At 36.0% G+C, this 27,998-nt stretch overlaps 3 protein-coding genes across 3 annotated transcripts; all 3 read left to right on the forward strand.

Moving 5' to 3' along the window:
• Positions 1-1,960: 1,960 nt before the first annotated feature.
• Positions 1,961-12,073, forward strand: LOC148913982 (chymotrypsinogen A-like). Its single transcript, XM_089025732.1, has 6 exons — positions 1,961-2,055; positions 3,197-3,382; positions 8,777-8,989; positions 9,722-10,051; positions 11,319-11,420; positions 11,963-12,073. Exons 1-5 carry the CDS (start codon positions 1,983-1,985, stop codon positions 11,417-11,419), a joined length of 903 nt encoding a protein of 300 aa, XP_088881858.1. The 5' UTR covers positions 1,961-1,982; the 3' UTR covers position 11,420; positions 11,963-12,073.
• A 2,463-nt stretch (positions 12,074-14,536) lies between these two features.
• Positions 14,537-22,510, forward strand: LOC148913983 (matrilysin-like). Its single transcript, XM_089038372.1, has 9 exons — positions 14,537-14,677; positions 15,561-15,747; positions 17,169-17,379; positions 17,907-18,202; positions 18,815-18,847; positions 20,173-20,277; positions 21,358-21,375; positions 21,464-21,581; positions 22,224-22,510. Exons 1-8 carry the CDS (start codon positions 14,576-14,578, stop codon positions 21,571-21,573), a joined length of 1,062 nt encoding a protein of 353 aa, XP_088894498.1. The 5' UTR covers positions 14,537-14,575; the 3' UTR covers positions 21,574-21,581; positions 22,224-22,510.
• Positions 22,511-24,076: 1,566 nt separating this feature from the next.
• LOC148913984 (insulin-like peptide 02) lies at positions 24,077-25,839 on the forward strand. The gene is made up of 3 exons (XM_089038438.1): positions 24,077-24,210; positions 24,437-24,648; positions 25,585-25,839. The coding sequence occupies exons 2-3, from the start codon at positions 24,450-24,452 to the stop codon at positions 25,758-25,760; spliced, it is 375 nt and encodes a 124-aa protein (XP_088894564.1). The 5' UTR covers positions 24,077-24,210; positions 24,437-24,449; the 3' UTR covers positions 25,761-25,839.
• Positions 25,840-27,998: the final 2,159 nt, after the last annotated feature.

The raw sequence follows: 27,998 nt of genomic DNA on the forward strand, positions 1-27,998 counted from the left end.
CGCGAAATTCAACTTCAATAACACCAAATGACAAACAATAGCATTTATGGACAATCATTTACCCAAAAGTGAAAATTCATTAGTGCTATTAGCATAATCATTGACAATCTATAATGCGTTTGGACAATCATGAAGGTCAATGTTATATTCTATAGCGTGGTTCAACAAACATTTGCATGATTCGAATGAACAATAAGAGAAATAAAACAATCATTAGCGATTTTTTATTTATTTTAGCTTTTAATTTCTTCGCCATTTATACATCGTGGCAAATACGTTTGCATATAACTGAACCACTGACCACACATAGCGATAGTGATAGTTGCCACATTTCTCTAGAACCCTTCCATTAGCAACTGCGTTCTGTAGTGACCTAGAGCAATCCCTTGTCGTCTTGCCTCAGCCCGATCGTTCGTATGTTGTTGTATCTCTGGACGGCTGATGTCGTCTTTGATTGCTGCTTTAAGTGAGCTAATTGCTATTCTCCGACGCAGCCGCTATTATGGAAGCAGTTACCTGAGTTTTTCATATGTTTTAAAGTGATTAAAAAAAAATCGCTAATGATTGTTTTATTTCTCTTATTGTTCATTCGAATCATGCAAATGTTTGTTGAACCACGCTATAGAATATAACATTGACCTTCATGATTGTCCAAACGCATTATAGATTGTCAATGATTATGCTAATAGCACTAATGAATTTTCACTTTTGGGTAAATGATTGTCCATAAATGCTATTGTTTGTCATTTGGTGTTATTGAAGTTGAATTTCGCGCACAAGAAAATACAATCCGCGCATATGAATGTACAAACGCGCTATTGATTGTCCATTGATGCCCATGAATGTACACGCATATTCAATTGTCTTTATTGAAAGTTGATCCGCGCTAATGATGTTACTTGTGGTGTTGATGAAAGTACATTACACGTCATTGATACAACTATTGGCACAAATGAATGTACATTTTCTGTTAATGAACAGCAAAAGGTGTAGATCAACTAGCAAGGCGGCTGTTCCTTTGTTATTCATTTCTCAAGTGATTTGAGGTCGTGTTGTTGCACTCCAAGAATTATTATGGTACAGTTACATCATCTCAGTCCCAAACGGTTTTATTATACTAGCGGTTTTATAGAGTAATGTATGTCTTCTTTTTTCCTTTTCGTTTTTTCAAATTGTTTCCGGTGTATACCAACACCGATACCGTGCGTGCCGCCTTGTGTTTTTAGACCGAGTACTACAATTAGCAACAACGTTATTAATGCTTTTAAAACCATGCATAATTAATGAGAGTCTAAGTCAATTCAATTTCAGAAATCAGGTCACACAAATGACAGAGAATTCTCTTATTTCTTGCTGGTGTGGGGAAACATCTTAGAACGGGCTAAATTCAAAAAATAACCACACAGAGCGAAAGGAGTGCTATTTCTCAATGATCGGGTAAAATTTCGAGGCTTTATTTTACGTTTCAATGATTTTATAGAAATTTTTGAAGAATCCCCATACATTTCCTTATAACATGACACCACAGAAACCAAGCTTGGGCTACCTGTGATCTAATTAGCATATGAATTTAAAATGTCCCAAAGGATTTGTGAATTTTTCACGGCATTTCACGGCAAGTCGTTTACAAACCTTCTCGACAAAGACAATAATTCTTTTGTTTATCTACTTCACTGATTGGAAAGAATTTTTTAATGGTCAACTGACGTTTCACGTTTGCCTTAAACGAGAATCTTAAACTCTCTAATTGCCTGAGTGGAAAAAACATTTCCATGTTTGCAATTAGGTAACATTGTATTAGTTCTTTGATTGCACTTTTCTTCATTGCTAATATCTTTCTTAAACACAATGACTTAGCAGGAGGCGATTTCCAAGAAGTATGAACGGCATTCATTAAGTTTGAATGTAACAAGTTAATGAGTTACGGTTTAAGTTCCAGTCCATCATTATACTTTGTTCAGTACGGACCTTTCGCGAACAGGATGAAGAGCTCTCTTTTGGTACACGCTGCTCTGTCATTCTTGGCTGTTTTTGCAACAGTGGCTGTTGCCAATGGTAATAGACTAAACATTTTTATTTCATGTATGCCATGTTTTTCTAAAAACTTAGAAGCTTTGCTCGTATTTTGTGTTTTATTGAACAAACTAAAGGAATCGAAAGGACTTTTTAAGCGTGAGCCCCGTTTACACTGGCGATGTTTGCGGCGAATCCTTCAAAAGAGACATTCGTCTAGGAAAATCTTGGTATCCTGAATAAAACTTTACAAGTAAATTCTTTACCATCATTTAATATGGACAGAATCGCCGAAAAAATCGCAGCAAAAATCGCAGCAAAACTCTCTAGTGCATGTAAACGGGACTTTAGATGCAATTATTCACTCAAGTTTTCAAAATGAAGATTTATTTGTGGCAAGCGTCTTCTCGACCTCGGCTTTGAAAATTAAACAAAATAAGCTTGAGTGAAGATGCGGTCGAATTTGTTTTCTCTCTATTTTGAGTTACGAAGATGCTGACTTCAGGTTTGGATATTCTTTCTGTAAAGCTATCGATGAAATTCTGTTCAAGAAGTAAGGGTTTCTCTCGCATTTTCACAAAAATATATCTAATAGATATGACCCAAAAAACCGCAACAGACAATAATTAAAAAGCAAAAACAAGTTATTCCATGATAAAAATTTGGATATCTTAATGACACTCGAAAGCTTTCGAGCTACTTCTACTTTTACGCTATTTTTTCTCAAAACCGTTTCGGAAAGCTAGTTCAAGCATATGAATAAATAAAGAGCTAATATATCATTAGGAAGGTTGGGCTAGGCTTGCAGGTTAGCCTTTTTTCTTAATGTACCTCTTTACTTTAGGTGTAATGTTTTCCCATTTCTGAATAAAACAGCAGGAACTTGTGGATAAATTGAATCACCAGATAAATTGAGTCAGTTTCGCAAAGCTTTTTACGGCGATCTAATTTATCTAGTACAAGTTCCTGCTGTGTTATTCAGAAACACCGATGCAGTCCACGCTATTACTCTACTAGTGATCACCACTCTACTGAATTTTCTGTGTAAGTGGGTTTGCGCAAACGAAGACACATGAATATTGATACAGCTTATTCAGAATATTTTTCTCAAGAGAACGACAAGTGTCTAATGGAAAAAATGCTACGCCCAAGCTAAATGTATTTTATACTGTTTCATAAATAGTAGGAGCAGAGCAGACTGTCAGTGACGTTTTTCAACGTGTGGTAAACGGGAACAATGCTGACAAACATGAGTGGCCTTGGCAGATCTCTCTTCGTGTTAGTGGGAGGCACATTTGTGGAGGGTCGCTGATCAGAACTAATATGGTGTTGACTGCTGCTCATTGTGTGACAAGGGATAAAAATCCGAGTTAAGGTAATGTAGGTAGTGTTAATTGATTAAGTCAAATATTGAATAAGTCAAATATTTTGTTCTTGTCTATTGGATCGTACAGATCATAAATCAGTTGGTTTTAAGCGTTGAAAATGGTTATTTTGCATTATGCTTCTCATTAGATATTTGTATAAATGTATACTACAACGTTTCTGCAATCGAGTGTGTATATATATATATATATATATATATATGAACCAAGTTTGATAGAGAAAATCCAAGTTAAAGTTTATGCAAATGAAGACGAATATATATCCGATATAAAATCACCTTCATGGTCATGATTTCTATTGTGTTTTCCTCATGAATTATTAATGAGTTTTCTAAACATATCATAACAAACTATGGATTATTCAATATACCGTTCCAAGGCCCCAAGGTCTGAAACTCAATTGATAGTTTAATTAACAAGGCTATATTGCTCTTGTAGCAGGTACTTGAGTAAATGTCCAAATCCTTTACTCTACATTGTTGGTTACAAATGAAATATCTACTTCATTCGTTATTTATGATCTGAAATCAATCAACATTTGTTTGTGAGATTCGATCGAGGAACAAAAATTAAAACATTCACAAGTACTTACGCACTTCCCGAAACTACGGGGCCAAGAGAATATGAACTAAGAGAAGGAATCCTACCTATATAGCCTTGTAACCATCATGTGCACAGTTTGATGCTATTTTTAGCTTGAAGATATTTTGAGCGAAGAACCTGATTGGTTGATTTCTTGAGGGTAGGCGGCTTCCAGTCTTGCAGTAAACAAAAGCCTTTTTTTTTTTGTCGTGGAAGTAGCAAAATATGGCGCTTTTCGTCTCCTAAATCGAGGCATTAAAGGGAAGCATGATTATCGCGCGGGTATGGTAACGAGTTAAAAATAGCATCAATGATTCTAAAAATAGCATCAAAGTGTGCACATGATGGGGCACGGGGATTCCGTCTCTTAGTTCATTTTCTCTTGACGGGGCTTTCTCCTCGTAGTAGAATTTTTCAGTGAAGCGCCTCCTTATACCATTGACTAATGCCATCCAAGTGATAAGAAAGCCGAATGTGATTCGATACGATAGAAAATAATGACAGCTGATTGACAGCATCACAGAATATTATGGGTTACCAAAACTGATCTTAGTAGCGTTTAGAATAGGTCTCTAAATTTATTCAAAAAAAATTTGAAAAACAAACTTCTCGCTGACTACTAGCACCTCAATATGTCTATTGAAATGCTATTAATTTACTCTTATTGATTTTATTTCTCCTCCATATTCCAAACGAATAGTTATTATATATTGTATGCTTTTGTGTGTGTAATATTTTGTCTTATATTCAATATTTTTTTCTCCTATATTTAATATTATTATTCCTAAACTACAAAATCTTGTACTCCTACCTACTAGTGTAATATACTTATAGTAATCTGACATCTGGGTTTTATAGCTTGTAAGAGTAGGTCTCTGTAAGACTCAAGCAAAGTGGGAAATGAAATTTTTTGACCACCCTTGAAATTTGGTGTGTGAGTAGGCCTTTATATGGGATTCACAAAAACAACAACAATTTGGTCACCAAATGTATTGTTGCCATGGAAACGGCAAGTGTTTTATGAGACCTTAATTTCCAATTTTTGGAATAAATTAAACCCACTCGAAGGTAAAATTCAATGCTGTGTTTCTCATACATGTTAGATTTTATTTCCTTAAAACTTTCGTCAATTATTAAGTACCTTTTCTAGTTTAGAAAAATACCAATTATTGTTAGTTTGTTATTTTGTACATGAAATATTCGTGCCTTCAAGTAACCGATGTATCAACTGTTTTAGCAACAAGATAAAATGGTCAAAATGTTTTTTGGTCGTTCTCCAAAAGTATTGCATTTCTAATATAGAGGCTTGGTGGGAAGTTTTCTGAAACATTGAAGTTACCAAATCGTGCAAAATCTCTGCGGGTACAATCATCTTTAGTCCTTGGATAGTCAAATTATAAGGCCTAAAATTCAAAATGTCCTAAATTCAACCATATCAAAGCTTCGAAAATTAGCACCAAAAAGATGCCAATAAGCTAAACAAGCATTAGAGGTTGAAGGGTAATACCTAAATAACAAAATTCTAGCAAAAAAAATAATGTTCTAGTCTGCAAACACGTTAAAAAAATTTTTTATCCAAAGTAAACAATGGGCTATTTGCAATTTCCGTCATTTTCAACTTACCTTTATCGTTTCATTGTGACTTTTGTGGCGCTCAACTTTCCAAATTTTCACAAGGAAATGTTTCTTGGATACTCAATAAGCATTTAGCAAACTAACCTTGGTCATAAAGAGCTAAAATCCAAGCAATAATTAAGTGGTTCTATAAAGGATTACAACAGAATACACAAGTCATCGAATTCTCGTTCGAAGCAATACAGCATTTATAGTTTCTTCGAGCTTCAAAATTCCTGTATTTCGTGACAATATTATCTGTAAGCTGTTATTTAACATGAATGCTGAACTTTTGAAGGCTACAAAGTAAAAAAATATGCTTATTTTGAGAATATTTGAAAGAAAGAATTATTGATCTAAAGTTGTTGTTCTCATTTTCAACCGCTGACCGGAAGTTTGGAAAAATGAATGAGACAGATTTTGTGGTGACCAGACATCTTCAAACATTCCGATTTATTACTCTCCCGCGCAGGTAATTATAATTACAGGTATTTCATGTTCAGCTATTTGTTAATGACTTCAATTTGCGTTATGCCATTTATCGACCTTATTCTTTTCTACAATAATTAAAGGGGGACCAGCACGAAAATCATCCAAATTTTAATTCTGCTGAAACCTTTACTGGAATAACCCTTACAGGTCTAATAATGACTGGTTAAAGTTTTTTTCTGATATTTGGGTGGGAAGTATTATATTTTACCAATTTTTATAGGAGTCTGTGACGTCATACACTCAACACTAAACATTGCTCCATACATTTCTTTGTATTTTGTAATCAAAATTTCCGCTAGTTTTATACTCAGTCTAACCACAAGTTCGAAAGTTAAGTTTTCAGCGGACCTTTGTGTTTAATAGAAAAAGAGTAAAACACGAAATTATTTACAAAGAAATGTATGGAGCGATGTTTGGTGTTGAGTGTATGACGTCACAGACACCTATAAAATTCATAAAAATATAATACTTCCCATTGGAATATAAAAAATAATAATTTAACTAGTGATTATTAAGCCGTTAAAGATTATTCGATTGAAGTTTTAGTCAAATTAAATTTCGGAGGATTTTCATGTTAGTCTCCCTTTAAAGTTAATAATTTAGTTTCGAATTTCTATTTTGACAAGTTTATGTGAAAATAGAGTTGTAGGAACGGAGTTTTTAGTAGCGGAAGAGAGGGGTATATCTTGTGATAAAGTATTTTAAAAAAACAACGAAGCAAAAACAACGTTATTCGAAGCATGCATGCCGACTACCTTGACGATCTTTCACTTCTGTTTTCACTGCGCTCTTGTCAAGAATTTATTCTTCGCATGCTGCCGTGCAAGTCAGGGGCGGATCCAGGATTTTTTCTATTGGGGGAGACACCATCCAGGATTTTCGTTTTAGGAGGGGGTGCACCCTTTGCTTACAAACTCAAACCCCAATAATGCAGTAGATAACAGCTCATCTAGGGATCTAGGGGGAAGGGGAACAAAATCCCCATGCACCCCTCCCCTAGATCTGCCGTTGCAAGTTAACCCCGCAACAGGATTTTTTGACAATCATATCACTAGAAGATTTTAATAAATTTTTATATGCAACCACCATCGTGATAAGCTTGGCATTTACTGGAGAGGATGTCTCTCGAATTGTCAGGTCCAATCAGAGAAAATCATCAGTTTCCAAACTTCCGGTCAGCGAATTGTACACATATAAGATTGAATGTTGTAATATGTGAGGTAAAATGGGCCATATTTGGCTGAACATGAAATACCTGTAATTATAATTACCTGCGCGGGAGAGTAATAAATCGGAATGTTTGAAGATGTCTGGTCACCACAAAATCTGTCTCATTCATTTTTCCAAACTTCCGGTCAGCGGTTGAAAATGAGAACAACAACTTTAGATCAATAATTCTTTCTTTCAAATATTCTCAAAATAAGCATATTTTTTTACTTTGTAGCCTTCAAAAGTTCAGCATTCATGTTAAATAACAGCTTACAGATAATATTGTCACGAAATACAGGAATTTTGAAGCTCGAAGAAACTATAAATGCTGTATTGCTTCGAACGAGAATTCGATGACTTGTGTATTCTGTTGTAATCCTTTATAGAACCACTTAATTATTGCTTGGATTTTAGCTCTTTATGACCAAGGTTAGTTTGCTAAATGCTTATTGAGTATCCAAGAAACATTTCCTTGTGAAAATTTGGAAAGTTGAGCGCCACAAAAGTCACAATGAAACGATAAAGGTAAGTTGAAAATGACGGAAATTGCAAATAGCCCATTGTTTACTTTGGATAAAAAATTTTTTTAACGTGTTTGCAGACTAGAACATTATTTTTTTTGCTAGAATTTTGTTATTTAGGTATTACCCTTCAACCTCTAATGCTTGTTTAGCTTATTGGCATCTTTTTGGTGCTAATTTTCGAAGCTTTGATATGGTTGAATTTAGGACATTTTGAATTTTAGGCCTTATAATTTGACTATCCAAGGACTAAAGATGATTGTACCCGCAGAGATTTTGCACGATTTGGTAACTTCAATGTTTCAGAAAACTTCCCACCAAGCCTCTATATTAGAAATGCAATACTTTTGGAGAACGACCAAAAAACATTTTGACCATTTTATCTTGTTGCTAAAACAGTTGATACATCGGTTACTTGAAGGCACGAATATTTCATGTACAAAATAACAAACTAACAATAATTGGTATTTTTCTAAACTAGAAAAGGTACTTAATAATTGACGAAAGTTTTAAGGAAATAAAATCTAACATGTATGAGAAACACAGCATTGAATTTTACCTTCGAGTGGGTTTAATTTATTCCAAAAATTGGAAATTAAGGTCTCATAAAACACTTGCCGTTTCCATGGCAACAATACATTTGGTGACCAAATTGTTGTTGTTTTTGTGAATCCCATATAAAGGCCTACTCACACACCAAATTTCAAGGGTGGTCAAAAAATTTCATTTCCCACTTTGCTTGAGTCTTACAGAGACCTACTCGTAATAGCTATTGCCAGAAGTCAGTGCCCTGTCATTATTTCTCTATTCGAATATATGTATACTCATTTATTATCATTATCTGTAAATATTGGGTACATTAAACATTAAACAATATATATTTATATGTGCTCAAAAACTATGGATATACTATGCATTTTGTTTTACCAAATTAAAGTGAATTCGTATCTAACGTTGTAGGTGTCCATCACCGACTACAAACTACTGCCTCCCAAGAAACGTTTGGAGTTAGTAAAATATACGAGCATAAAGCATTCAGCATGAATCACCTTATGAAAGACGTCGCCATTCTTGTACTTGACAGACATGTTACTTTAAGTCAGCACGTCAAGCTGATAGAACTACCAAAACAAGGAAACAGGGTTCCTGTCGGTACGCTCTGTTTCATTACAGGTATTTCTTATATATTCTTATTTATTAATTTTGGGTTTTGTATTGTTTTGTATTAGGTTTTAATTTCCTTTATAAGAGTTTGATTGTGATCATATACAAGAGGCGAGTCGCAGGAGACGAGGTTCCTGTAGTTAGACTGTGTAATTACATTGCAAGAGCATTTTTGTTTATTCTTATTATCTATTAATTGTTTAATTGTGATGGGTTTTAACCCTGGAGTTTTAAGGGTGGTATGGGTGGCGTAGTGCTTTACTGCTCGCCTCTCACCGCTGGACCGGGTTTGAGCCCCGTCTCAGATCATATGTGAGTTACGTTTGTTTGATGTGCCGTTCTCTCCCTAGCCACGAGGGTTTTCTCCGGGTTCTCCCGAAAGTTTTCTAAGGGTTCTCCCCGAGGGTTTTCTAAGGGTTCTCCGGTTTCCTCCCTACGTAAAAATCAGTATGTGAGTATCGTATCGTATGTTGTGAATATAGAATGTAGTGGTGGTACGTGTGGATGGAATCTCACGTGAGAGCCCCGTAAGGGAGTGGTGGTTGTAAAATATAAGTTTATATACTTATGTATTGAGTGACCATCCAGGTGAGTTGCTTTACAGCCATTTGTAACCTTTCTTCTTTGCCAGTAGGACCCTTTGTTCATAACTATAATAATTGTTGCAGATGGAGACAAAAACATTGCAGTCGCTGTTTTTTCCTCTTGAGTAGGTTGATACTGATATCTAGTTTCTTGCAGGCTGGGGTCGCACGATAGGTGGTGGAAATGCAGCTTCAATTCTTCAAGAAGCTCCTCTAAAAATTGCTGACCACCAGAAATGTGCAGCAAAGAATTATTTCCTACAAGTACACGAAGAGAGTATGTTATGTGCTGGGGGAGAAGGAAAAGGCGGTTGTCAAGGTGATAGTGGTGGTCCCCTAGCATGTCAAGAGGGAGGAAAGTGGATTCTTCGTGGAGTCGTAAGCTGGGGACATAGTCTTTGCAATACGGGTCATTATACCGTGTTTGCACGTGTTAGCAGCCTCGTCAATTGGATCAACAACAATAATGTTGGTAACGGTAATGCAGGTAAAATACAATTAAACGATGGTATAGAGCAGTTTTCGCATGACTGTGAAAAGCTCACGGCACGAACACGTTCTTAACACGGCTAGGGATACGCCAGACCAATCACATTGCTCAATTTAATTCAATAGACCTATCCCGAATTTGCTTGACTGACCACGAAACAATGGTTTGAAGTCGAGACTGAACTTGATTCTTTTATTCATCAAGTTCAACCTCGACTTGAAACCACTGTTTCGTGACCAGTCAAGCGAATTCGGGATAGGTCTTTTTCAATTTATTTAAACACCTTAAATAGAAATGAATATAACAAATTATAATTGTTTATATTTACAAGTTTAGATTCTATACAAAATATATAAATAAATATTAAATATAAACAGATACTGCAGTGAGTGTGCAGTGATGGTTTAAGTAGTATAAACTTTCGAGTAAACCATCACTACATACAGAAAATATAAATTACATCATGGCAAGATTCTGGTGCTCGATATATAATTCACTCTCCACCCAATCAAATACCCAGAACACGGCATAAACAGGGCGCGGACACGGTCACGCCAAACTCACGGCACTTTCAGACCAATCACATTGCGCAAGAAAAAAATCAGCCAATTAAAATTCTAGAAAACATCACGGCACGGCACTGAGCTTTTCACAGTCATACGAAAACAGCACTATTTGTCATCTTCTAGCTGCTTGCGCTATATATGCTTAAAGGGATTAAAAGGCAGCATCAAAAATAAAGACGAGACCAAAAAGTTAGAATTTATCAGTGATTTCCTTGTACATTTTCTATATAGATTAGGGACCTTAAGCTGCAGGACGGCAACGTGGGCGACAACGTCGGCGAAATTGAAGCGCTTCAACCTTCTATTGTATTATTATTTAGTGTTTACCTAGTATTTTACTCAATAAGCATCCCCGTTTTAGAGTGAAATGTCGTCTTTTGGGAGCGCTTTACTTATAACGAAAATCAGCAAAGTTAAGCTTTTGGCGTAGCCGTTCTCTTTAGTACTTAAAAATGGGACATTTCAAGTCTTACTTTCAGAATAAGACGGCAATGATGCATAGTATTTCGTACATTCCAACGAGTATCTATTGAATAGCGCAATTAGTGCTATTGTATGTTTGCCGTCGTCGTCGTCGTTGCCGTCCTGCAGCTTAAGGTCCCTATTCATACAATAGGACGGGGACTTTCATGGGAATCCAAGACCGTGGATCGATGGCCCGATATCAGCTTACTTATTATTACTTTCTTAATTTTAAGGTTGCCTGGATAATCTTTCAAGATGTAGTTACTGGAAAAGATACTGCTCTTATAATTACTATGTAAGAGCCAAATGCAAGAAGACATGCAGGCGGTGCTAAGGTAACAAACCAATGAGACTGGTATAGAAGGGGGAAGTAAGTATACAGGGTCTGATGCAGGATTTTTTCTAGGAGGTACACCATCCAGGATTTTCGTTCTTAGGAGGGGGTGCATCCTTTGCTTACAAACTCACACACCAATAATGCAGTAGAAATCTCTTTATGTATGGGGGTATGGGTGCACTCTCCCTACACCTGTCTCCTATATCCACCCCTGGTATATATAAGCAATAACTTTGTCTAACAAGTTGTTATATACTATGTTTAAAGACAACACGAAAAATAATTAATGTGAGTTGAGGGGTCTGAACCAAGATGTGAGATGAGAGTTGTGTGTGAATGTTTTAAAAATATAGTGGTAGTGTGTGTGAGAGACAGTGGGCCAAATTGGAAATCATTATGCATGAAACACCCTTTGTTAATAATACTCTCTCTCTCTCTCTCTCTCTCTCTCTCCTCTCTCTCTCTCTCTCTCTCTCTCTCTCTCTCTCTCTCTCTCTCTCTCTCTCTCTCTCTCTCTCTCTCTCTCTCTTTCTCTTTCAGGCCTCAAGTCCGAATATCCTTGTACACCTGATAATGGACCAGTAAAATAAACGAAATAAATGATTTAGTAATCAAGAAAACGTGTTGTCTGAGAAAAAACTAAATGATATAAGGAATACCAACAAATATATGTTTAAAATAAAAGAATAATCTGTTTGCAAACGACTTTTGAATCTTTTGAGTATCTTCAGGTGGGAAGTAATGTTTTGGCATATGGTTTTAATAAAAGATTACATACAGATAATTTCACTCTTTTTTAAGCCTTTTAACAGCGTGTAGGTTTTACAAAATATATTCGACTCTCTGTCGCCTCATTATTGTCATTAATGAGCCTTTTGCAGATTAGTAATCACGTGGTGCTGATTAATTCACTGAGAGTAAATGAATGAACATCTTGATTCCAATGGGTGAACTTTACTGGAGAGCAAACACACTTTCTACCACCTGTTTCGAGTGGTCGTAACAAAACTGCTTTTCGTAACACACTGGATACACATCTTTTCATTTAGTTCTTTACAAGTAGCTAAAAAGAATCACCAATTTATAATGAAAACAAAAAAGGGCTTTTTTTTCAATGATTTTTTTTTTATTAAAGAAAATTTTGACAGGAATAAAGAGATATACACCTACTTGCAGCAACCGGCGTTTTTATAAAAGTAAAAATAAAAATAAAAATAAAACAAATATAAATTAATTATTTGTTGAGCAAATTTAGTGTAATTATTTCCTTGTTTTGCAGATATAGACTAACACCTTTGATATCGCCTTGTTGTTATATTCTACAACGGGTATTTTCATCAATGTGCGCGGGGCTTTAGAATCAAATTATTTAACATTATTTCCATTTAACCCATTTTTTTGGTTTTTTGGTTTTTGGTTTTTTGTTTTTCTATTTGTTATTACGATATACACATTTTGCTGTTCATTAACCGCAAAGGAATATTCATTGAAGCGAAGAAGCATTGTCATTAGAGCGAACAGGCATACAATAAGGCGGAGTCTCAATAGTGCGATGGAACGTTCATTAAGAAATTTAGCATTGAAAAATTTAGCATTGCGTAAATAAATGTCCAAAACGCTGTATTGAATGTGTGTTGTGGTTTATTGTCTGCACCAAAACGCTAATGAAAGTTTGAAAACGTTAATGAACTTACGCAAACATATTCATGATTGTCAAATTCAATGCTAAATTTCTTAATGAAAGTTCCATCGCACTATTGAGACTCCGTTCGCCTTATTGTATGCCTGTTCGCTCTAATGACAATGCTTCTTCGCTTCAATGAATATTCCTTTGCGGTTAATGAACACCAAAAGGTGTATTATACCAAAAGAGTGTTATTGTGTCGTTTTTTTAAAAATCATATTCGTCGTGCATTTTCCATGATGAGCGTTTGGAAATATCAACCATGACCCCACGCGTGCCCCCACCCCTCCCCCCAACCCCCACCTAGTATATATTCTGCGTATATATATAGCGATTTTTCAGGTGACGTCACGCTATAGATAAATTTCTTTCATCTGAAAAAAGTGCCGATATTCCTAGTTCTCATATAGATATTAGTAACATTTTGAACTTTTGCAAAGATTGCACTTGAACTACTATTTTTTTTTAAACATAAAAATTTACAAAGAAATGTATATTGGCAGGCAAAATTTGCCTGGCAAAATACATCTCTTTCTCAAAGTTGAAGATTAAGAATTCTTACAATCTCTGGCTTATGGGTCTTGTTACAAAACTTTACATATTCATTTACTAATATTGATACGAAAATTTGACTACAAACTATTTTTACTGATAAAACAGTAGGCATAAAATGGCATAAATATACATCTCTTAGTAAAAGTTGAAGATTCAAAAATTCTTACAATCTGTGGCTTATGGATCTTATTACAAAACTATACATATTCATTTACTAACATTGATACGCAAATTTCAGTTTGACTACAAACTCTTTTAACTGATAAAACAGTAGGCATATAATGGCATTAATTGACCTTTCTTAAAATTGTCTTGTATATCGAGGCTAACATGAAAATACACATGAAATGTCACAAATATTCCATTAAGAAAAAGTGTAGTTTCTATTTTATTGTCATGTTAGCCTCGCATCCAAGATGCGTTTGAGAAGGGTGCATTTAATCTTTGGACTTAATTTTATCCTTGATGTAAACCCTCCTCTTCAAAAACAATTCCGCCAACGCTTACGACGAAGCTTAACGAAAGCCCTAAATCCTCGAAACCAAACCATAGATTAACATGGCGACAACCAATCGAGGAACCTTCCAACGCATTCAAACATTTAAATCTCTATTTCTTCCGAACTTTGAGAAGTTCAAATAAAAGAACTTTATATTTCTGGGAAAAATATCCAAAAAATGGATATTGTTATTGTCTATGGAATTAAGCATGAATAAGAATAGCTCAAATGTTTTCATGATTTTTCAAGTTAAAATCATGTTATTTGATATTGCACGAAGCTGCTAGCCTACGTCTTTTTCAGGTGCTTCATCTCCAGTTTCAAACATCTTAATATAAGGAAACTAGTAATGTAACAGTTCACAAAATACAGCAAGGACGAAGAGCTAGTTATCAGAAAAAAACAGTTAGTAAGAATGACCGAAATCTTGAAGGTAACACTTCTATTGGGGTTCTTCTGTGTCCTGAGTGTGGGACAGGCTAGCGCTTTCAAACTCAAAGATCTCGACTTTGCAAAGGTTTGTCAATTGAGTTGCCATATATTTTTTACTCCGATTCAAAATTTTTTTTTCCATTTGTTTTTGGGTTTAAAGTTTATAAATGCAACATAACGAGCTTGACAATTCTGTATAATGCACACATACAATATGCATTTCTGTACATGCATGGAGCCGTTTTAAAGCAGCCTTCAGTGCAATCTAATGTGTAGCAGTTCTTTTTTTAAGAAAAGAGTGAAAATCTTTATTTGTAAAACAAGTCTTCTGCTATTATTAGTTTAAATAATACATGGCAAATTAACAAAAGGCATCAGTTTTTTGTGTCTGTCCTCTTATTGACGATGATTTTTGTCAAAAAATAACCAATCAGCGCGCGAGAAATTTGTAAGTTATTGTAAAAACATGTTTTGAAAATTAAGGAGACGACTCCTTAAAAATCACCTAAAAATCCTTAAAAGCAATCAATAGTAGAAGGAAATCACCTAGCCTGTTGGGTTGGGTCTAAAAATTGGCGGAAGATGCGGACTTAATTTCTTGCTTTAGTTTTTAGAAATTACGCTTAGGTTGCTGTTAACAAGGCCTAATGGGAATGTCTTGTTTTGTCTTGTTTTTGTTTTTACATATGTCTTTTTCTTTTCGGTAATGAAAAAGAAAGATGCTCTCTCTTGATTCATTATGCCTTTCCGAGCCCTTCACACTGATACAAGCCAGATATTGAATATTGTGATTTGTAATCTTAATTTAGTTATGTCGAAGTGGGTGAGTAAGTTCAGGAAATCTCTCACTCACTCACTCACTCAGTCACTAAGCCGATGATTTCTTTCTGAGCATTAAAGATCATTGTATTTTTATTCTTTCTTTTCCCCTATTTATTTCTATTTCTTTTTATCTGTTTTATATTCAGAATTATTTGACGGAGTTCCACTACCTTTCTCCCCTGAAAACCGGTAACCATGACATAAAGATAGCCATCGAACTCTTCCAACGATACATGCACTTGCCAGTCACCGGTCTCCTTGACGACACCACCATCAAGGAAATGAAAAAACCTCGATGTGGATTTCCTGACATTGAAGAAGATGATGACACAGGTACGAAATTATAATAACTAGGAAGAGTAGGCTTGTGAGCATTAATGAGAGTTCGTATTTGGCAGAAAATGTCCGTGAAGATAGAGGAAAAACTTTGAAATTTGTTATCAATCCGTAAAGCTCGTATATCGATAAACAATACCGTGTGTAATTAAATGTACAAAATCCACCTATCAAAACATCAAAGTGAAGCCACGATATCTAATTAGCCAAAGTAAAGAGCTTAAAGTGCCTATCACCCTTCTGACAATATTCTCAGTATTGATTCTACATGGGGTAAGATGTTGAATAACCCGAAAAAATTACATAGTTTGAGCGCGGCTTCTTGAAGTTATGAAGGTTTTTCCATGTCATATGCTAATGCTGTGACGTATGTGGAGTAATCATTTATTATACAAAACATTACTGGTGCAGATAAATTAAATTCGAAATACGTCATTGTTTTCCCCATTGCTCTTATAGAAATGATTGCTATAGTTTTCCCATAGAAGCCGGTGTTTCGAATTACGAGGAACAACAAATAACCATAAATGCCTCCTCATACGTCACAGCATTAGCATATGACATGGAAAAACCTTCATAACTTCAAGAAGCCGCACTCAAACTATGTAATTTTTTCGGGTTATTCAACATCTTACCCCATGTAGAATCAATACTGAGAATATTGTCAGAAGGGTGATAGGCACTTTAATTCAAAGTTGATGCTAATATGATATGAAAAATAAATCAAAAACAGGCTTGTGGGTGTGTTCACTGAAAAGCGCGTAGCACCGGCAGTATATTCTTCGATTGCACGTTACGTCATCGCGGCCATGTTGGTGCCATTTAACAAAAGATTTCTCATTAGCACCCATTGTGAACGGCACCACAATGGCCGCCATGCTTTTGTCTTTTGACTCTCTTGGGAATGCTTGCAATTCATCAATAGGCAGCTTTTCAGTATCAGTTAATCGGAACCGAAAATTCACAATATAGTTGCCTCTGACTATTTTATTTGATTTTATTCTGATCACGTTTTGGTTGGGATACTGCGACCTCTTCAGAAAATTTAGGCTTTGTTAATAGGACGTTTGCATGATGGCGTCATTTGACTCCCACTACCATAATGCTTGGCGAATTTTCTTGATTATTCAAATTTGTATTCCCTCATGAGAATAGTAAGATAATTGGTGATGATTAACTGAACAAAAGAAAGTGTGCAAGGGAGTCTGGTAGTAGAGGTAATGACGCCATCATGCAAACGTCCTAATACAAGGTTTTTAAAGCAAACCTTTAATATGCACAAAAATCTAATAATCAGAGACTGTCCACTTTTCGTTGTATATTATCATGTCTGATAACCAAATCTTCAACTTGAAAATAATCTTTCAAACTATTGAAAAGTGCATTCAATTACTATCATATATCTTTTGTACCCCAAGCATCACCTTCTGGTAGAACCAAGAGATTTGCAGTAGCTCCAACGTTTTGGAACAAGAGCACACTTACTTATGCCTTTGTCAACTATGGAGACGACATGTCAAAAGGGGACTATGAGTCGGTGATCAAGAAAGCCTTCAAGATCTGGGCAGATGGTAGTCAGCTAAGTTTTGTCCAAGTTAGAGAAGTCAAAACGGCTGACATTAAAATCACGTAAGAAACCAATAGTAGAAGGAAATCATTTAGCCTGTTGGGTTGGGTCTAAAAATTGGCGGAAGATGCCGACTTAATTTCTTGCTTTTTTCTGTATTTTGTTTTGATTACTGACGAACGCTGAAGTTTCAGTCGAAACGTCTTTTAAAAATATCAATCAAATCAGAGATCGACAAAGACCTTATAGTTTTATTGTAAGCACTTAATCTTTATGACCAATTTATTCCTACTTGCAAGAACGTTGTCATACGAAAATAGAACACTAGTGATTTTAGTGGGATAGGAATTATACTAAAAAAAATGAAGATCACTGAAGTTGAACTTTTTCTTTTGTCTTTTAATGTATTCCTTTCTCACTAAATTACTAATGTTCTAATATCTTATGACAACGTTCTTGCAAGTAGGTGTACACTTTCATTTTAATCAGGATCCGATTGAAATTTTACTCAACTTATATAATTAAACGTTATTAGGAAAATGTTTTAATATTTGTTCATTACTAATATTATGTATTTTCTTTATCCCAGGTTTGGACGAAGAACTCATGGAAATTGTGGCTACCCTTTCGATGGCCCAGGGAATGTTCTGGCGCATGCGTTTTATCCTCAAGATGGCGATCTTCATTTTGACGACGATGAACACTTCACCGATGGCACGTACTCTGGTACGAACTTGTTAGCTGTTGCTGTACATGAGATTGGTCACGTGATTGGTATAGGACATTCAAGTGACAAGAACTCGGTCATGTACCCACAGTACAGTGGTTTTGATCCTAATCTTAGTCTGCATGCTGATGACATCAATGCTGCGGCATATTTGTACGGTAAGTGGAAGGAAGAAGGAGCAAATGAAGGATGCATCGATGAATTCCTGAATAGCTAGATCAATGAACAAATGGATGGTTAGACTCGTGGATGGGAATAGATGGATGGACGGAGGGATGGACGGATGGACGGATGGACGGATGGACGGATGGACGGATGGACGGATGGACGGATGGACGGATGGACGGATGGACGGATGGACGGATGGACGGATGGACGGATGGACGGATGGACGGATGGACGGATGGACGGATGGACGGATGACGGATGGACGGATGGACGGATGGACGGATGGACGGATGGACGGATGGACGGATGGACGGATGGACGGATGGACGGATGGACGGATGGACGGATGGACGGATGGACGGATGGACGGATGGACGGATGGACGGATGGACGGATGGACGGATGGACGGATGGACGGATGGACGGATGGACGGATGGACGGATGGACGGATGGATGGATGGATGGATGGATGGATGGAAGGATGGATGGATAGATGGATGAATGGACTGATAGATGGATGGACGGACGGATGGATGGATGGATGGATAAATCACCCATAACCATTGTCGATACAACGAATATATTTTCCCCATATTTACAGGTGGAGGAACAGTGAAGCCTAAAGTAACTCAGTGTAAGTTTTATAACTTTAGAGATGATTTTCAGAAATCCGTGAAACAAATACCATTAGTTAGTGTGTAATAGTGTAATGACAACAAAACAAACAATGGAATTAGGGTCTACTAATTTGTATTATAATGGTATGTATTTCACAGGTTTATGAAAACCACTCTATTGGGCAATACCTAATTAGGAACATGCATACAGAAAACAGATGAAATATGAATATGATAAATATGAAAAATATGAATAACTACCCAGTAGAGAGAGAGTGAAAGGTACTTTAAGGTAACGGCACTTCGGGAAAGGTCTATTCTTTGCAAAGCTCCGGGATCCATTCACTAATAAATTAAGCACAGTTCTCGATCAATCAGAGCGCACGTACTATCTAAGCTACATATAAAGATCTTATTAGACATTTTAGGGTGGAATACGGGTAAATATTTTTTCAAATAAATAAATAAAATAAATAAACAAATAAATGGGATTTAACAGTGACATTTCTACAGATTATCTATTCATCCACTGTAATTCCAATTGGAATTTAGGAGTTGTTTTTTTTGCGGAGGGAGGAAAGCCGGAGAACCCGGAAAACCCTCGAAGCACAGGAGAGAAGTCTGCTGTATTTTGTCGAGCCCGACAATAGACGAGATAAAATGTCCTAAAATGTCTAATATGTTATTTATTATTCAACTTAGCTTAGTCCCCCCTCACAAAAAGTCTATTTTTCCAGCACTACAAAACTAAGCTTAGTACTTACAGACCGCCATAGTGTGATGCTCATGTAATAATTTATAAGTTTGTTTATATAAGTATTCTTAAGTTTTAGGCCCGGGTCAGGCACCATGCTTCACGGCAGGTTGAACCGATAAGCATTATTTTTGGGACTGTACGTTCCGCTTTGGGTTCGGCTCATGTTGGGTGCGGCGTTTTACCTGGGCCTTAAACAGACATATTTTATATTTTCTTAATTAACGTAAGGAGTTGAATTTCAATTGGGGCTATCGCCCTGTTTTCTTCTCCGGCCGCCCTTAGCTTTGTATGTTGTGCACTTATTTGTATTATATTGTTTCAAATTCCAATAAACTAAACTAAACTAAACAACAAAAAAAAGCTTCAAAACGATGTTTTTTTTGTTTTTTTTTTGAACTAGTTTTCAAAATCGGTTTTTTACTGTACAAAATAAAGTACGAATATCACAGGATATTCGTACTCGCTCCAGGCTTTCTCCTGCGTTATTTGTACTCTAATTTGAATAGTTGGATAATAATCAATAATAATATCTTTTACAACTACGTTCCCACGATTATTGATGTTTTTCTTCAATTTCTTCACCAGCTTCCTGTGCAGATCGACTCCCAGATTGTCCGAACTACAAAGACTACTGTACACTCAGTTCCTCTACCAAAATCTACTGCCCCCATACCTGCAATGCCTGTTCAAGTAAGTTGAAACATTTTAAACATTTTATTATATAATGCTACAGATTCGAATAGCAAATTATTAGAGTTACATTCTGTTGCCTTCAAACAATTGTTTCAAGTCGAGGCATTTGGGTCAATACAATGAAATGTATAGAAACTGACCCAAATGTAACAATTGTCTGAAGGCAATAGAGTGTAACTCCGATATCTGCTATTCTCTGGTGCTCAGGGGTAGCCTCGATTTTGTGTAAAAAATTCATGTGTTTCAGTGAAGGTCCGAGGATTTTCAAAAGTGTATTAATGAAGCTGTGAATTCTTTACTTTACCGTTTTCACCCGTGAATAATTAGACACTGATTCGAGGCTAACCCTGAGTAAATGAGTCTGTAACGAAGGAACTCCGTCATCGGTAATTTGGAGCTCGAAAATGGTCTAAATACAACAGTTTCACATTCAATACAAACCGCTGGTTTTGAAGATTACAGGCTCATTTGCAGACTTAGCCTCGTTTATAAGTCGGCTATTAACAGATACCATTAAAAGTCCGTGAGATTTCAAAAAGGCATTATTACTTTTTAAGCTGTACATTCTTTACATTAAAGTTGACATTTGCAAATGATTTACTCTTAAGCGAGTTTAAGCCTGTGCAAATGAGCCTGTGATCTTCAAAACCAGCAGTTTGCATCGACTGGAAACTGAAGTAATTAGTCATAAAACGCAGCGGTATTTACAGAAAAAGAAGATTAACTATTGTTTGTTACACCACCAATCATTCTAAAAACGTTCCTTTTCAAACTTATGTTGAATGCGTGTCTACATGTAACAAGAAATTCAAAAGAAATGCCTCAAATGCAAATTCTGTCGAGAAAAGGTGTGATTTCTTTTTTGATTTTGACGTTAGCCTTACATCTAAGATAATTTTAAGAAGGATCAATTCAAATAAAAACTTAACATCATTTTTCGTCGTAGTAGTTACAGAGTTCTTTGACTCCTGCAAAACTAAAGAAGATAATAAAAATATCATTAAATTAAATTTATTAGCAATTGTAGAATTTGCTAACTCTTTTTTTTCTTCTTCTTCTTCTTTTTATGACAAAAAGCGGGAGGACAAGTCGCAAGTAAGTTGTGTGCTATTTTTGTTTCGATAGTATGTTATGCATATGAGTGGCACATCAAGTCCCTGAGTTATTGAAATTTATTTTTTAGCGTGCGTCGACAAGTTCTCAACGAAATTATGTTTGAGATACAAAGCGGCGAATTACTGTAACAACCCTTATATAAAGCCCAAATGCCAAAAGACATGTAAATTCTGCTAAATTGGAAAGTAAGTATTAAGAATAGTAAATGATGGTATAATTAGTTAAATTATGATGCATGTCAGTCTTGCATGAGGTTGGTATTGGAGGTAAAGATGTAATAGAGACTTTGCACCATTATGTGATGGAAGCCATGACAGGAGGCAGGAATAATGGAATCTGGTCAAGTCTGATATGCATGAGAAAGAATTCAGTCTCCAAGTGGCAACAGACTCTATTATTGTGGCCCCTGTCATGGCTGGCATCACGTTATGGTGCAAAGCCTCTATAGACCATAACATAGATAATGATGTCAGGTATGATGTTGATGGCATTTTTAATGTAATTCTGATGATGGATGCTGGTGATAGTGATGATGGTATGATGATGGTGACAGTAGGGATGGTGATTGTCATAATAAACTATAATAAATGAAGGCAAATGAATATGATCAGATGATGGTCATAGTGACGGTGATGATAGATAATGAAGTTGTCGTGATTTTAGTGGCCTGGTGATGGGATGTCGGAGGAACTGATGAAGACGGAGGTGCTAGTGGTGTTTTTTTTGTTTTTGTTTTTGTTTGTTTTTTTTTGTAATTCGACTAACAAATTAATGTCTAGCTTCATATTGAATTTTAAAGCAATAAAACATTATTTTTTTTCTTTTAGCAATCAGTTTCCAAGAAAAATGGACCATGTGAAGACGCAAAGATTTTGAAACCCAAGTTTAAAAATTACCAGTAATGTTATCTTGTTTATATAGAAAGTTAAATGACAAAGAACCCTGTAGTCCTAGCTAAGTGTGACTACTTTGAATCAATACAGCACATATTTTACAAAATATTTATTACTATGAGGGAGGTCATTCATTACATCCCTCTCCCCATTCAACCTGGAATGAGACAGTATTTGTAGTAAGCATTATTGAACGAATAAAGTATTTATGCATGGACAAAGTTTGAATTAGTCGTAGATTTACTTACGGGAGTGAACGTTTTCTTATTTTAGTCGCAATGGCAAGCAGGCTACCGAAAACGTGTCATTTATTTGGGATAATTGTCTTTCCTTTGAGGGACAGTCATTATTTACCGTACCCTACTAGTGAAGAGGAAGGGGGGGGGCATATCAAATTCCTTCCTTCCTTCCTTCCTTTCTTTTTTTCGTTTCCCAGTTCCTTGCCTCCTTCCTTCCTTCCTTCCTTTCTTTTTTTCGTTTCCCAGTTCCTTGCCTCCTTCATTCCTTCATTCCTTCCTTCCTTTCTTTTTTTCCTTTCCCAGTTCCTTGCCTCCTTCATTCCTTCCTTCATTCCTTTCCTTTTTCTTATTGCAATTTTAAAAGACCATCCTTGGACGGCTGTATCATAAACGGTTGAAAACAATTGAATCAAAAAGCGTAACCGTAGAAAAAATAATGGTCTGTGCCAATCACAGCTCAAAATTTTCAACGCCGACAAACGCACCCTCTAATTAAAATGGAGTTGAAGTCTCAGTTTTTGCGCACTCTATCTAAAAAATAATATAGTAGTTAATCTAGCTGGTCAAATAACGATGTAATGGCTTTCTTTTTAATGGATTTCGAAAGTAACGCTTAATAACTTGTCTTAGTGAAGTCACGTGGTATTTTGTTCTTTTAAGTAATGTCGCGATGATCACCTGCGCAAACTAAGTACACTTTAAATCCTTTTGATCATCAATTCACGTCTAATTGAAAAGAACATCGACTTTTTAATTCAAAAGAAAGAATTGGTAACTGGCTACTTTAGAAACGAGTTGTGTTCCATTCCTTTTGTGTAGCAAACTCTTCCAAACATCTCAAAACTTACAAAGACGTATGTATGGTTACTGGGACACTTGTCCCTAGTGAACAAACATTTCTTTGTAATTTTTGATATTTTTGATTGCTTGAATGTAGCTGTTACTTAGCCAATTAAAGCCATACTGCAGAAACCTGTTAGTTGTGATATGGTCTTTCTCGTCATGGAAATGTATTTTCAATAAGATTAATTATCAATACCTTCTATATACTCGTTTCCAGTCCTTTATTCGTTTCTAAAGTGGCCTATTGGTATCTGGAGGATATTGTGTTTTTTGTTTTGGGAGGGGGGGGGGGGGGGGGGGGGGGAGGATAAAAACAGCAGTTTAGACTGAAGACTAGCCCTTAGCTGTTGACATGTTACTGAGATATTCTAACTCACTTCTCAAAGTACTTTAATTTAATGCGAGAAAGAGCCACCAATGGGACATATTTTACCTTGTGGGATGGCGTGGTGGCACCCTCATTTTATTTCTTGTTATATTTTTATGAAACAAATTCATTTAAATTATTTGTTTGCCAATAACATGCTCGTATATATATATATGTATATAATAGTTCTTTTGTACTCCTGTCCAAAGAAACCCACTCTTCATATTATGTCTGTTTATTCTGTATGGTAGATTAAAATGGACAGGTACCATGCTTCTTTAATTCTTCAGTCCGGCTACGATTAACCCAATATGTGAGTCCACTTTGAGCTACTCTGATGGAACAAAGCGTCAAGAGTCCCACACAGTTCAAGGTGTAATGTTTTCTATTTGTGACCTCTTAAATTAGGAAAATCCGAAAGGAATTGTGTTCATATTGAACTGGTTATGATAGCTGTGTGATATCCATCAAGGTACGTATATTTGAAATTTTTTCAACCAGTTGCATGACCATCAAGTGCCGTCAAAATAAGAATCTGGGGGGAAAATTATATCTGATACCATGCATATTGGTCGTTAGCAGTTCATAGCCAAAATTGTATCATTATCATCATTATCTTCGCCTTCGCTTTCATCATCCTCTTCATCATCCCCATCTTTGACTTTTATGAATTATTTATTTATTCTTTATTGATATAGGTATTAAGATCAGATGTTACCTCGAGGAGTAAGCACTGTATTGGGTTGTATCATTTTTGTTGAGACGTATTTCGTGGCAGCACGGTTCGACGAAAATGGTTATGGCTACAAGACCTACGAGATCCCAGGTCGTCCCATTCAATTCCATCTGTGTGGTGACCAGATCTATCACGTGTTTGTACAGCTGTGTTTCAATGACTATGGAAGAAGAGGTATTTAAAAACTCCAAAAATATTGACAGTTGTTTGAATCTCTCGATACAGACACTTTATTCTATCAAAACTACCCAGGGGCGGATGGTAAAGGCGGTGACTAGTCACTACTCCCCCTCCCCCTCCCCCTCTTTTGATAAACTTTCTCGATCAGTATTACCCTTGCTAATCCACCCCCTAGCTTTTCCTCGCATTTCTGGTAAAACCTTTTTAAAAATCACCCCCTTCAAAAGTTCCTAGATTCTCCACTGCTACCTATTCAGCTTGGATATCCCCTCCTCCTCCCATATTCTTGAGAGGAGGGACTCTTTTTGCAAAGAAATATTAATACGGACAAAACTTACGCATAATGCATATTCCTATTGGAAAACACTGACTATACGAGGTCATGATCACCTAAGGTAAACAGCTATACAACAGCCAGCATCCCTCTATGTTGAAGATAAAGATAAAGATATATATATATATATAAGAAATCTGTGAATCAATTTTCCGTAAAATAGTGCTCAATACATCGATAGAAGTAGAGCAGAATATTTGTTTGAGAAGAAAAAGTCAAGACAACATTTTTCCCGACAAGCCTGTTTCGTGACATGCTTCACTCTTCAGGGGATTTAATGATAAGAATATTCGTTACTATCATTTATATAGAAAAAGTATACATAATTAATTAGTGGAGTGGATGTAGTTTAGCTGTTGCGTAGTAATGCTTTGTTTCTGTGGCGGCATGAACTTGTATCTTCATGCCGCCACAGAAACAAAGCATTAACAAATATATATATATTAGACCTAATTCAACTATATTGGCGACGTCCCTGTCTCATCGGTCATAGCACAGTGCCATCACGTGATGGTGTAAAGCAGTATCAGTTCTCAAGTCTTATCCCACTATTTTTTAATTTTTTTAATAAGTAACGTATTTTGATCTATTTTCAGCCAAGCGGGAACAACACGATGGAATTCTGCTATGGAAGAAGAATGCCTTACAATTCTTTAAAACGAAGAGACGCAAGAGACGTCACACTACCTATAGTGGGTCGTATAACATCGTTGAAGAATGCTGTATTGAAGGATGCGTTAAGGAGGAAGTTCAAGAATATTGCACTTATTAGGATAATATTAATTTAACAAGAAATTAATCATCATTTCAAATTTTATCATCAATTAAACTCAAACTTTAAAAAAGTAAAATCCTGGCCTATATTTTCTAACACGTTTTTGAAAACCGATAGCAGATTTCTTATGCTTCTTTTTGGAGAAATTTAGAAGCATTTTTATGTATAGTTTTATTGACAACAACGTTTCTTTTTTGTTGTTGTTGTTGTTGAAATAATTAGATATATCTTCAAATTGATTTTCTTTTACAGATAACGTGTTTAGATGATATCCGGTATCATCATCATCATCATCAGGGACGTCAGGAACGTTATTTTTAATAACGGAGTGGGGGGGGGGGGGGGGGGGGGGGAGAGTTCTGCAATTCATATTATACATAATTGATATAAAACGTGCAAGAAGATGTTCAGTGTAAGTTCAGTTCAAGTTTAGTATAAAAAAAGGGGAAGCCCATTTTCCCCCTAGCCCGCTAGCCCCCTAGCAAGCCCCCCCCCCCCCCCCCCCCACCTTTCCATCATCATGCATGGCTCATTGCCAGTAGGGGCGTAAGGCCCTAAATTTCAATATACGGATGATGGACGTCAAACAAAGAATGGTGATTATCGCCAAGAAAATGAACTTATCGCCAAGAGGTTTACCTTGACTAAAATTGCAAAGCACCACCAATATCAATCTATAAGGAAGTATATTAATAGATCCTTTACTTTAACTTTTTTTTTTTCGTTACTTTACAGTCCATTTATTTAAGTTTGGTTTTCTTCTTCTTCTTCTTCTTCTTCTTCTTCTTCTTCTCTTTCTTCTTCTTCTTCTCATTCCCGTTTAATATTATTTGATATTTTTGTCCCTGTCTTACAATTGCCAGTTATTCTGCTTCTTTTTCTCTCTCGAAACAATTCAAATTATTTAAAGTGCCAGAATATTCGATTCACAAGGCTAACAACAAGCTCAATCGGGTTACCGTTTGAAATTCCAGAATAATCAGCCATATAACAGTTTGCAGCAGCACGAGCAATCTTATAGGGCGAAACCAGTAACCAGCTGCATGATTTGTTAAAGCTCATAACCTAGTATTTCGAGTAGGCCAAGGTAAAAGGAAGTTGTGTGAGAATGGAGGAGTTCACACATGCTTCGATCAATAGTCCCCTTCACAGTTACAGCCGCAATCTTGAAAGGTAGCCGTGACTACTTTGCATCGAAGCAAGACGGAACGGTGAGCTTGCAATGATAGAGACCTTTTTTAACACCCTGAACAATTATTCACATGTCTCTATCATTGCAACCTCACCGTTCGACTCGCTTCGATGCAAAGGCACGGCTACCTTTCAAGATGGCTCAAGGAACTGTGAAGGGGACTATTCCTAGAGGAGAGGTTCCAAATGCCTCTACTTCACCCTTCAAAGTATTCACGTTGTTCTAATTTAAGATTTGCAAAATTAATTTATTTCACAGATTTGGTTTATGATATAAAAGAAAAAAGAAAAAAGAAAAAGAAAAAAAAAAGAAAAGAAAAGAATTGTCATTCGTCCCTTTCAATTATCATACCCACCAACATAGCCGTTGTGTCTTTTGTTATACTATTCTCTTGGAAATGAGCAATGAATACAAATAAGCTCAGATGTGAACTGATTTTTTTTCTTTTTTTTTTTTTTTTTTTTTTTTTTTTTTTGCTTAATCAACTGAGCATATTCTTAATATTCAGGATCAAACGAGAACATTGCGTGCAAGAAATTTCATAGCAGAATCAAAATCAATAAGCCCGTCTTTGATCTCCTGGAGAGTGTATTTTGTACCCGCTCGCTACAGTTTCCATTAACTTTCACCGAGAAGCGGACAATCAAAGCGTTATTTCTTCGGTATCTTTTTGTACTTTCTCGGAAGTGAGTCCCATTGAAAAAAGTACAATCCATGAATTGAATACGCTCTTACTAGCATTAATATATTAAATTTAAAAAAAAAGCCAAGTGAGTATTTTCTAAAAAAGAAAAAAACAAGTCTATTAGATAATGATTTTTTCCGTATTGACCACTTTCTCAAGTGCGTAGGCCATTGTTGTTCTTATTTCTTAGCTCTCAGACTGTGATTTCTACTCCTTTATGGGTAACACACCATTAGATTCCAACTGCGTTTTAATGGAAAAAAGAAAACAATTATTTTCAGAGATATAAGATATAATGTTCACGTGGGAGTTGAGTTCAAATAAATGGAAGTAAGTAACGCTGTTTTCTTCACAAAAT

The sequence above is a fragment of the Actinia tenebrosa genome, unplaced genomic scaffold (assembly GCF_029948245.1).
Source record: "Actinia tenebrosa isolate PJP-AT-01 unplaced genomic scaffold, QUT_ActTen_1.0 PGA_scaffold0__85_contigs__length_37466705, whole genome shotgun sequence".
Lineage (NCBI taxonomy): Eukaryota > Metazoa > Cnidaria > Anthozoa > Actiniaria > Actiniidae > Actinia > Actinia tenebrosa.